This window comes from Protobothrops mucrosquamatus, unplaced genomic scaffold, assembly GCF_001527695.2.
Source record: "Protobothrops mucrosquamatus isolate PMUCROS unplaced genomic scaffold, P.Mucros_1.0 scaffold1243, whole genome shotgun sequence".
In the NCBI taxonomy this organism is placed as follows: domain Eukaryota; kingdom Metazoa; phylum Chordata; class Lepidosauria; order Squamata; family Viperidae; genus Protobothrops; species Protobothrops mucrosquamatus.
In genome coordinates, this window is record NW_015387450.1 from 148,025 (window position 1) to 160,102 (window position 12,078).

Below are 12,078 nucleotides of genomic sequence, written 5' to 3' on the forward strand. Positions count from 1 at the left end.
GATAAAGCTTTCTATGTTCCAATCAAATGCACTATCTTCATTTATTGTGTAAGTAACAATTGTTCGGAGTACTTTATATGCAGGCTTGAGGAGCTATATCCTGCAACTGTGACCCAAAGCACTTAGACTGGGGATATTACATATGCAAACAGATTCAGTAGTATTTTTATGAAGTGAAAGCGAGGCGAAATAAACAGGATATGAAGAACAGAATTTTAAATTCTGCTTAAAATCTCAGGATTTTTACACAAGATGAAGACTCTATCCAGAAACAAAACAAGCAAAAAACAAACAAGGAGATCTGGGATGAATTTGCAGATCCCCACCCATTTTGATTTTGCATTAGCTCATGTTCCTGCCCTCTTGTTACAGTACAGTAGACTCTTCCTTGATGATTCCTTCTTGCTAAGTTTGGGACATATTTTGTTCCCCACAGTGCCTTTTTTCATTCATCCCAGATCTCCCTGCTGTTTTTATTTCTGGATAGATTCCCCATCTTGTCTAAAAATCCTGAGATTTTAAGCAGAACTTAAAATTCTGTTCTTCATATCCTCTTCTGTTTATTTTGGCTCTCTATAAATCAATAGAAGTATAATTCCTTGTCCCTTTGCATTTACTTAGTACAACTCTTGTTTTTAGTACCAAAAATCAGGTTCCCTGAAGGACCCTCTGCTAGATGACCATGGAGATTTTACCAGAATGTGCACCGCGATGAAGAAGATTGGGCTTAATGATGAAGAGAAGCTGGACCTCTTCCGAGTGGTTGCTGGTGTTTTACATCTGGGGAATATTGATTTTGAAGAAACTGGCAGCACATCTGGTTAGACTGTTTTGCTGATTTGATGGCACATAATCAATCATTGTTTGTATTTCACTGAAAGAGCAATGCTGAAAGTAGAAATTGCTGCCACTTAATTCAGAAATTAAAAGTTTACTTCCTACCAAAGATTGAAAATAATTTTTAAAACTATTTGCAATAAGACATTCAAATTCTCTGCTAGGCTATCTTAGCGCGGTTCTCTCTCCTAAGCTGGGAAAAGTATATGTAATTAAAAAGGCCAAAACTATTTTTTAATTCCTTGGAGAAATTAACACAAGTAAAATTACAGATACTGTAATGGATCAAGAGCAAATTCCTGTATGATGTCTGGATGATTATCATTCATTCAATTGATCATTCACCCTGTACTAAAAGTACCAAGGCAATATACAAAGGAAAACCAAATTAAAGTGCAATTACTATAGAAGAAATTAAGAAGCAACAGATAATATAATTGTAAAGTAATTGTAATATATACATACACATAACATTTATAAGAATCTAGTAAGGTATACTATACCTTAAGAATAAGAATATAGTAAGTAAACGTAGGAAATAATGCACTTGAGTCCTCAACATCATATGAAACCCATGTATTACATGTAAGATACAATGTTGATTGAGGAAATAATGGTCTCTAAATTGTATCTCTATGGCTTGTTTTACTCCTTACTGTTTTACTCCAAAAACATAATTTAAAATGCTGAGTGAATATTGAAACAAAGAGAAACATGTTGAATTAGAGAGGTATTTTGACAACGTGGCAGGCCAAAGTGAAAATATGTGTGTAAGATGTACAAATAGAAAGAAACACAGTGGGATCCAAAGAAGATCAATGAATATCATATATCAAGTGTACATTGATTACTTATTTGAAATCACTCTTGATTTTTAAAATATGTATTCTGCTGTTTAAGAGGAACAGGAAAAGATAACACTGAGGAGATATAAAATTCTCATGACCGCTTGTGCACAGAATTGCTTTTAAATTGAATTTACATGATACCCTGCTTTTTTGGAAAGTTTTTAATACAGTTTTATATGTGGATTCTTATATTTTGGGCAGAGGTTTTCTTATTACTTGCTCCTTTCTTAACGGACAGTGCTAGGAACTGAACCACAAAACACTTAACAACTTTTCCTTGGTGTTACCACCTTTCATTTTCCTTGGCAGAAAGCCCTGCCAAGGAAAGGTAATGGATGCTGGGCATGTTTCTTTTCATTGGCCTGAATGCCAGTGTTGAAGGTATCCATTAATTCTGTATAATTTCTTAACAGTTGGAACATTCAGACAATTTAATAAATGATTGCCGATAAAATCTGTCTAGAAATTGGTGTTCGTTTTGTTTGTGCTTTCCTAAATAGTTTGTACCACATATATATGGCACACACACACATATACATACATATATGTAGATACATACATTCATACATACATACATATCCATATTAGTAAGCCTTTTTTTCTTTTTTTCATCAGGTGGATGTACACTGAAAAATAAATCTGCCCAGTGTTTGGAATATTGTGCTAAGCTACTAGGCCTGGACGTGGATGATCTCCGTGTTAGTTTAACCACCAGAGTCATGCTGACAACAGCAGGGGGCACCAAAGGGACGGTTATCAAGTAAGTTGCAGGAGAGAACAAGCAAATATTTCTTGCTGTCCTTGCTGTCTTGCTATGACTTTTGTACCTAAAGTTGTAACTATCAACTCTAAAATATCTTGTCTGAGCTGTTTTGGAATTATTCAGGGTATAAAAGAAGAGCAAGCCCTCTCCCCTCCCCCCCGTTTGTGCTGTAAGGTAAATTAGTGTTTTTCTTAGAGTAATATCATATCTGTCACCAGCGTGTGAGGGAAAAATGTATTTTGCATAATAACAGCAAGGATTTCTTTTACCTGTTAATACTAAACTGTCAAGTATTAGTAGAAGTGAAAATGCCTTACCACGGGGCTCAGCTCAGCTTGAATCCATATCTGTGTTGCAATAATAGTTTAAAAGCAAAGAACAAATGTGAAGTTTATGTTAAGTGTAGTCTCACGGCCCCTTGAGGTGTTTTTGCAAATAACTTGTAAACATGCAAATAACCTACAGAAGTATGTTGCTGTCATGCTTCCTGAATGGTGGACCACCCTTAATGGATCACAGGGAAGGACTTCATCTTATATCAGTGATAATTTATGAGACAGCCTTTTATCCCTTTAAGCATACCAAATTTGGCTGATGGTGTTTCAGTGCATCTTCCAGATTTCGTTTTTTGATCTTCATGTTCTACTGTATTACCTCTTGCTATAAAACAATATCAACTGTCTCCCATAGCTATCTCTTTTTAACTTTTGTTTGTATAATTAAAGATTTTTAAAAAGAAAATTAAAAATGAATACAAAGTAATGCAAAGTAAGAAAAAGAAAAAAAGAGGGGAAAAAAAATCAAAGGAAAGTAAAGGAGAAATAGAAAAGAAACAAAAAAGGAAAAAAAGAAGTAGCTGAAACCAATGGGCTGCCCTTTTGTCATATATAGAATACCAAAAATGGGATCCAGATTTACAAAACCAGACTTTTCTTTGTGAGAAAATGTTGGGAAGGAAGAGAGGCTGCAAGAAGGAGCAAGAATTATCTTGTGTTTGTTTCACTCTTAGAAACATCTTACAAAATTCCGCCCATAATGAGGAAGAAATAGGCCTGCAGAACGATCCAAATATTGACAGAATGTATGTCAGATACGACTGAGAATCCAGGAGTGAATGTACCTCTCCAGTGCTGTGTTCTTTTAGCAGTGACCAGTGACCTTTGAAGTGTCCATATTTCTTAACACAAGTTCCATGTATATCTTTAGCTACCAATCTTTGTTAACAAACCTGTAAAAGTGAATTTCAAGGCCTAGGAGAAATAACCGTAAGTCACACGAGTAGGCCTTGTTTTCTCTAAATTGCACCTCCCATAATGGGAGATCCATAATTATACTTTATTATGCATGTCAGTAAACACAAAACAGAAATTTCTATTGTATTTACCTCATGCTAAGATTTTTTTTTTTGCTTTTTTCAAAACAGCCCACAGTTTAAAATCTTTTCAAGTTGGAAACAATGGTACTGAAACCTGAGTTAGACTGAATTGAACCTAGCCTTGCAGTTACATACTGCTAAACATTTTAAGATCCCCATATTATATTAAGAATAGGGTTTTCCCCCCTTTAAATAGTGTACAAACAGTTAATTGAGTGGTTGCATTCACTTTCTACATTTTGTAATTTTTATAGAACAAATATCTATAGTTGCTGCTAAACCGCATGTATCAGTTAACTTCTGTTTTTTAGCTACTTAAATATTTCTTCTGTTTTAAATTTTATCTACTATTTAATGTAAAATTAAAGGGAGTCAAATGCCATATTTAAAAGATTGGCCATTGACATGAACTTTGAGGATTACAGTGCTGAGCTTCTAAATGCCCCAGAAGGAGTATAAAAAATAACCTTCTCTCTATTTTTAAGTTAAGATTCTGTCAATGCCTATTACCATAAGATAAATCAAGAGATTATGCATTAAAGCTGTTTGTACTCTAGTGAAATGCAGTTGTAGCCTTTTTCTAGTAATGAGAGTTTTCACTTCCTTGACCTCTTACTTACAGTAATAGGGAGGGACCATTGGGTCCATCATATCATAATAAGTAAGTTCTCTTTAAATAAATTAATCAGATTAGAGAAGACAGGCTGCCTTTGTGTCTTAAATGGTGGCAGTTGCCCTACAAGCCTTCTACACTTCTTTTCTGCACTGACTCAGAGAACAGCACACTGCAGCTTTCCTCAGACTCTGTCAGAGCATCAGTTCAAATAGGATTGTGCTTTTCAGTAAGCAGGGCTTAAGGTGACTGAAACAGTTCAGGCTGCCATCCTGAAAGCAGGGAAGGGCAGTGAAAAACAAGTTGCTGGATTCTTTTACTTGTTGCTACATTACCCAAAATTTGTTAAAAGTGGTTTTTCTTTGGTTAACGATATGGGAACCTATTACCTAATTACAACAGGGATATTTAAGTTGATTTGTTTTACTTACGTTAGGTATAAAGGACTTTTTGAGTAACGAAGGGCAAAGTTAGGGAAGCGCTGGTTTAGGGCATACATGTCCTAAAAGTAAGGCTGAGCCAAGTATGCTCTCACCTAAGTGTATTCATTCCTCACGGTTAATATTTCAGGGTATTGACCCCTTTTTTGTAGACACCTATTGCAGAGAGGAAGAAAGTAACTCCATAGCACAGATTGGAGCTTGTTTAGTTCCTGGGATTTAGGAAGTAGCAATGCCTTTTCTGAACCTAATTGCCTGCCCTGATTGGGTGTTACCTTTTCCCTCAGAGATCCTACTCGCCAAAGTAGATAGTGACTTTAGCACATGGCCCCAATGAGGCTAATTCAGACAGAAGCAATGTTATCTGAACAGGCATTGATGTAACCTAATTTGACCTCATTGCCATGGCCACACAGTCAAATCTTAATTGCTATATACAGATAGTCCTTGACTTATGCCCACAATTGGGAACAGAACTTCCATCACAAAACGAGGTGGTTGTTGATTGAGTCACATCCAATTTGACAACTTTTTTTTTTTGCTGGCCTTGTTAAAGAAATCCCTGTGGCCATTAAGTGAGTCACATGATTGTTAACCGAAGCTGGCTTCCCCCAACTGCTCGTTGGCAGTTGACTTTTTAAAAAATAAGAGGCACTGAAAATAATAATAAAAAATAAATAAAGGACCCTGAAAATAAATGGCAATTTTAAATAAATGGCACGATTCTTGCAATGTCCTGGCATCACATGATCAACATTTGCGACTTTCTCAGTCAACTGTCAAGCAACTAGATTTTGATCTTGTGACCGTAGGGACACTGCAATGATCATAAGTGTGAGGACCGGTTGTAAGTCACATTTTTCACTACCATTGTAACTTCAAACGGTCACTAAACAAAGTCGACGGCTACTGTAATGTGCTCATCAAAAACAATATAAGTTTGAAAAAATGAGTGTGGGCTTAGCAGCCCGTTAGAACTGAAAATACCAATGAACTGATTTCTAGCAGTAATCTTTTATGGGTCTCCTGGAAGCCCTTCGAGGTGCTTTGGAAAACATTATCTAGGAAACATTTACCTCAAGTCCTCAACAAAACTCTTTTGGGACGGTGTATCTTTCTAGCTTTTTCTTCTTCTTCTTTCGAGTTGCTCCTCTGGATTCAGTGTTTCAGCACAAGCTTTTCTTCTACTTTTTCATGTTGTTCCAATATTGCTGGTTCCGTCTTTTTCTCTCCATGCAACCTTTCACTCCTCTGTCAGATGTGAACTGAAATCCTTGTTGGATTATGTATCCCAAAATTTCTGTCTTGTCAATGATGTCTTAATGTCACATGTTATTGCATCCATATGCTTTATTTTAAAGACTTTTTTTTCTTTAAAAGGCCACATTTCATCTTATAATTGCTTTCACAGGAGTGGATTTTTTTTTTTTAAAGTGGCATTGGAAAAAAATAAATGACCTTGAAAATAAATGGCACTTTTAAATAAATGGCACTGAAATGCTATTTCAACATTGCAGAAAAATCATCAAAATCAGCATTGCAGAAGAAAATCAGTATCATTATTACTGAAAAATATTGCTTAATTCTAGGAGCTACAGCAGTGACTAACACATCAATTTTTTTTGCTATTTTTAGTTTTTCATAAAAAAGAATGAATTTATTTGATTTAGTTTCTCCACATTTCCAGGGAAGCTAGAAATAAAATGAGTGACTTTAAAAAAAGAAAGAAAAAAATTAGCAAGTTTCTTCCTTCTGAGGAGGCCTTGATAAGTTGTATGTAAAGTCTTGTCTTTCTCTCTCTCCCCTCTCCCACCTCCGTATATATAAACATACACACAATACAGAATCTGGATATATGAGAAAGTACAATTTACATAAACTTGTAGCCCAGTTCTTATGATAATAGCCATATTTTTCCACTGTTCTTCTGCAGCTGCTGAACAGAATAACAGAATAACAAAGTTAGAAGGGACCTTGGATATTTTCTAGTCCAACCCGCTGCCCAGGCAGCAAATCCTATACCATTTCAGTTTGGTATCTTTTAGTCAGTTTCCTTATTATATAACTTCATCAGGAACTTGGTTGACTAATATGGCAATTTTGTTGCTCTCTGACCTATTGCTAAGGTTTCTTAGATTGGTATCTGACAAAGACAAGACCTTCCATTAGCTTCTTATGTAATTCTTCCCTTGGAGTTTCGCTGTTTTTCTTGTAGTGTTTAGGAGGAAGTTTATCACCTGCTAAAGCTTTTATTGCTGGAATCCCATATGGTTATGTTTAATGCTGTTTCTATTAAATATTAAGTTTATTTAAATTTTGACCCTATTATTGTAATCTGCCTTCTTTCCCCCACAAATATGGAACAAATTGATAGTAATTATAATACTTTTTTTCTCCTCCAGGGTTCCATTAAAAGTAGAACAAGCAAATAATGCACGTGATGCTTTGGCAAAAACTGTCTATAGTCACCTCTTTGACCATGTGGTAAACAGGGTAAATCAATGTTTCCCATTTGAGACATCGTCTTTTTTCATTGGTGTTCTGGATATTGCAGGTTTTGGTAAGTGTTTCACCTTTTAACTATTCAGACTGTGTGTTTTTCACGTTTATCATTTCTTACAAGAAATCCTGCACATGGAATGACACAATTTGAGAGCCAATTGTAGGTAGCAATTAAAATATTAGTGCTGGATTAGAAATCAGAAAACCGTGTGTTCTAGTCCTCCCTTTGGTGTCTGGGTGACTTTGGGCCTGTCATTCTCTCTCAGCCCAGCCGTCCACATAGGGTTCTAGTTGCGCTGGCAATGGGAGAGAGGAGCATTATGTACACTACCTTGAATTCTACAAATAATGGTGGGATGCTAATCTAATAATAATAAAAATAATAATGAATTGAAATTAGTTACCAAATGATTTGACTTAAAATGTGCGTCTGAAGTGCACTTCGTAGACAGCCAAATAACTTGCCAGTTTGGAAATGCCTAGATATTTTAGAGATCTTTTCTTAAACCCATTTTAATTAAAAAAAATTGTTTTAAAAGAGTGTACTTGACTCAATATTGCCAGCAAAATAGCTAGCCTAGTTCTCTCGATGGCTGTAGCCAACAGCCTCCTAGTAACAGCCACTGTGAGAATAAAGTGCTGGACTAGATAGGCAAGGAATCTGATCCAGCAGGGCAATGCTTATGTAGGTATACTTACTTTTGTTTTCTTATGTGTTGCTTATTGTCTGGACATTTTAAGCCTTATAGAGTTTCAAGGTATCAGCCAACAGCTCTAATAAAGAATCCATTCATTCATGCTTCTCATTAAGGCTTTTTCCCTAGCAAATATATGAAAATGGGAAGAGTACTCTTCATTTAATTCCGTGAATTCTTGCGGCACATATTTTCATGTTTGCTAGAGAGAGATTTTATTCTTGATTAGCTTTCCTCATTCTAGTATCCTCCAAATCTCTTGGTTTTGCAAATCCAAGCATTGCCAGCTGACAGGATGCAATACACCCTATGTAGTAGTAGCAACTACTACTGTGTAGAGCAGATACCAACTGGTTTCAGACTTGCCAAAGCTTTTTTTTTTTTTTAAAAAAAAATAAAAGTTGGAATGTACCAGATTGCTAAACGGAGGTAATTTTTCCCAGGAAAAAATCCATTCCAGGTTAGCCAAAGCTCTCTTTGCTTCGTGCATGATATAATAGAGAGTTGCTATTATTTAAACTACTGGCTTGTCAGGAATCCTTCTTGACCTGCAGCAAATTGAGAGATCTACCAGTGCCTCTAAATCAACCTTCTGCCCACCTCGGTGTAGAAGGCCTGGTGGTGGAATACTGTGCTGTAACGGACCATGAGATGATACTTCTAAAGCTGTCCACCATTTTGTTTTGCAGAATATTTTGAACACAACAGCTTTGAACAGTTTTGCATTAATTACTGTAATGAGAAGCTACAGCAATTCTTTAATGAAAGGATCCTCAAAGAGGTAATGTAGAACATGCCAAGCAATCAGGAGGTTCAGAAATATGCTGCTCTAATTATGTGTTGATTTTTCTCTTAATCTTGGTCAGCTTCACATGAGAAGAGTTAGAAAATATTACCCTACAGCATTGTTAGGAGCTATTTCATTGAATCTCACAGAACTCAGTCATCTCCAAAATAATCCCACATGGCACGCTGCTTTATCCAGGACCTGACACAAAAACACATGCCGTATCTTATGACATTCACAGCTTAGCTTGACTTTTCAGCTAGACAGAACACTCAGAGGTCCAGTTTGGCTAGAGTAGAATCATTATTGTAGACAAAGACATACGGCGTAATTGACTTCTCCCTGGCAATGAGAAGATGAAAATGACTTTTATAGCCTTGGGATTAAAACTCTGGCTTCTTCCTTCCCTAATTTATGGATGCTTGGCAGAGCCTAATACCCTGGGTGGCTTTGAAGACAAGTGGCTGTTGTGTGTTTACATAATGCCCATCTTTAGCCTGGAAATCATTGATTCTGGTTCTAATCTTTTACAGCACAGAAGTTGCAGCATTCTTTTTCTTCTTACGTGGTGCCTTGAAAACTCTTACGTGAACACTTGTTGAGGATTTATGTCTAAGTCGGTGTCATTATTATCTAGTTGCATTTAGAGCACATGTGGAATGCTTGCAAAGTCCTTGAAAACTCGAAAGTGACAATATTCTAGTTCACACTACAACAGGGAATGCTGTGTTGCTATTCATTATACCATCAACATTCAAAAGAATCAACTTTATTCATATCTCTAGCAATCAGATGAAGGCAGAGAGTTCATGATCCTAAATGTCCAGAAAAAATAAACGTATGAGACAGGGATATTCATGGCTTTATAAAAATATAGCTTGAGGGCTTTTTTTAAAAAAAAATATAACTTCATTGATTTTCAAAAATACAAGATTAAAAAAGTGTGAAGAAAAAAGATATGAAAAAGAAAAAAGATATGAAAAAGAAAAAAGATATGAAAAAGAAAAAAGATATGAAAAAGAAAAAAAGATATGAAAAAGAAAAAAGATATGAAAAAAGTCTGAGGAAAAAAGATATGAAAAAGAAAAAAGACCAAGAAAGAGATAAGGTAGAGGTGCCAAAAGAAAAAGTTAGAAAAATAGAAAAAGAACTTCAGACTTTTCTTTGGTACAGATATGGATAAAAAAAAATAAGCTGGAGTTTTTCAAAATAAGTTCCAGCTATTTCAGTTTTGGAGTTTTATGTTCTAATGTCAAATTGCTTACCACAGTAAAATTGCTCATTACAGCTTTGGAATGACAAGTTCTTTTTGAGTGGGATCAGCTTCGTTGGAAATAAGTCACATTGAGTCAGAACAATAGCAGTGCCATTAACGGAATCTGACATCATGGGCGCATGGGTGCTTAACCCCTTGTAGATGGCATGATCAGACAGGCTATTATAATTCTGTTTCTCTTACAGGAACAAGAACTTTATCAAAAAGAAGGTTTAGGTGTTAATGAAGTACATTATGTGGACAACCAGGACTGTATAGGTATGTAAGCTGAGTACTGGGATAATGTTTATATACGAAGGCTTTATTTTTTATGGCTTCTGTTAAAACTATGCAGAACTACATTCAGTTTGTTTGTTTTTTTTCTTATTCTTTAAAGCAATTAGGAACAATGACTTGGGGAATTGCTACCTACCCCCAGGTTAAATTACTTTGAAAAAGAAATACTGTAAATTATATGTTCTGGATGTAACAAAAAGTCTATATTTTGTGGCTAGAATGGTTGGGTAAGAGAATCTGTAGAAAAGTGTTTTTAGGTTGGATGGAAACATTTTAATGTTTCAACTTGAGTCTTCCCACTAAAATGTATTGGGTCCACCAGACCACAGTCTGCAGTTAATAGATCAGCCTGGGCCATTCACCTCAATAATAGAGAGTTCACTTTAGAGTGTATTAAAACAAGTCATATTTTCACAGGGTTAAAAGTCATGTTTACATGAAGAAAAGTGTACTGGAAGGAGTGAAGGTTCCTGCTTTGTTAACTTGAAGCTCTTTCAGGTAGAAAGCAGAGAGAAGGTTACTTTTTATGATTTTCTACTTGCAGCCCCAGCTGTATTTCTGATGTTTCTTCTCTCAGACCTCCAAAATATACATTTTGTGGCAAAGTCAAGATCAAGAACGGTGTTATTTAGTGGGATCTGAGAAGTGTGCTTTCTCCCTATAATAATAACAACAACAACAACAACAACAACAACAACAACAACAACAATAATAATAATAATAATAATAATAATAATAATAATAATAATAATAATAATAATAATAATAAAGTTGGAAGGGACCTTGGAGGTCGAGTCCAACCCCCTGCTCAGGCAGGAAACCCTATACCATTTCAGACAAATGGCTGTCCAGTCTCTTCTTAAAAACTTCCAGTGTTGGAGCATTCACTGCTTCTGGAGGCAGGTTGTTCCACTGGTTAATTGTTCTAACTGTCAGGAAGTTTCTCCTTAGTTCTAGGTTGCTTCTCTCCTTGATCAGTTTCCATTCGTTGCTTCTTGTCCTTCAGGCGCCTTGGAGAATAGCTTGACTCCCTCTTCTTTGTGGCAGTGCCTGCCCTGTGCCTGCCCTGTAGAACAGAATATCTGTTTGAGCTTTGGATGTCCGTCTCCCTGATAGTCTTCTGTAATGCATTATTTTTCATATATTTAATAATTAAATACATTTATGTAGCCGTACATTATATGGCCACCCATCTTGCAGATATGGACCTGGAGAGCTAACAAAACATTAAAAAGGAAAAAAAAGCAATGTCAACAAAACATTATAAAAAATCTAAAAGGGGCCGAGAGTCAATCAAGAAAACTTTCAGAAAAACATTTCATAGGTCAGTGATGGCGAACCTTTTAGAGACCGAGTGCCCAAAAACTGCCCCTGCCCCCACTTCACCCCCTGCCCCGCCCCCACTCTGCCCCCATCCCCCGCCCCGCCTGCCCACAGGACCACTCACCGCCTCCAGAGCCCACCGCAGATCACCCAGGCAGCCCAGCAGCGCTATGGCGGTCATGCCCTCTGCCCGCGCCCTGCAGCATCAACTGTGCACGATGGGGTGTGAGGGCAGAGTCTTGTCTACGCTGCCTGGCTGCCATGTCCTTGGCCGCGCTGCTCTGCGTGGGCCACACTCAAGGGCGACTCTCCTTCAGGGGGGCTGCTGGAGAGGAGGGAGTCA

At 36.7% G+C, this 12,078-nt stretch overlaps 1 protein-coding gene across 4 annotated transcripts in view; it reads left to right on the forward strand.

Annotated features, from left to right (window-relative positions):
• Positions 1 to 12,078, forward strand: part of MYO6 (myosin VI) — a 71,006-nt gene that overhangs the window by 24,666 nt on the left and 34,262 nt on the right. For all 4 annotated transcript variants that reach the window (XM_015821070.1, XM_015821071.1, XM_015821072.1 and 1 more), the window contains exons 10-14: positions 640 to 820; positions 2,301 to 2,445; positions 7,279 to 7,436; positions 8,763 to 8,854; positions 10,322 to 10,394. In XM_015821070.1, coding sequence (XP_015676556.1) covers positions 640 to 820; positions 2,301 to 2,445; positions 7,279 to 7,436; positions 8,763 to 8,854; positions 10,322 to 10,394 — 649 coding nt within the window. The remainder of the gene's footprint in view (positions 1 to 639; positions 821 to 2,300; positions 2,446 to 7,278; positions 7,437 to 8,762; positions 8,855 to 10,321; positions 10,395 to 12,078) is intronic.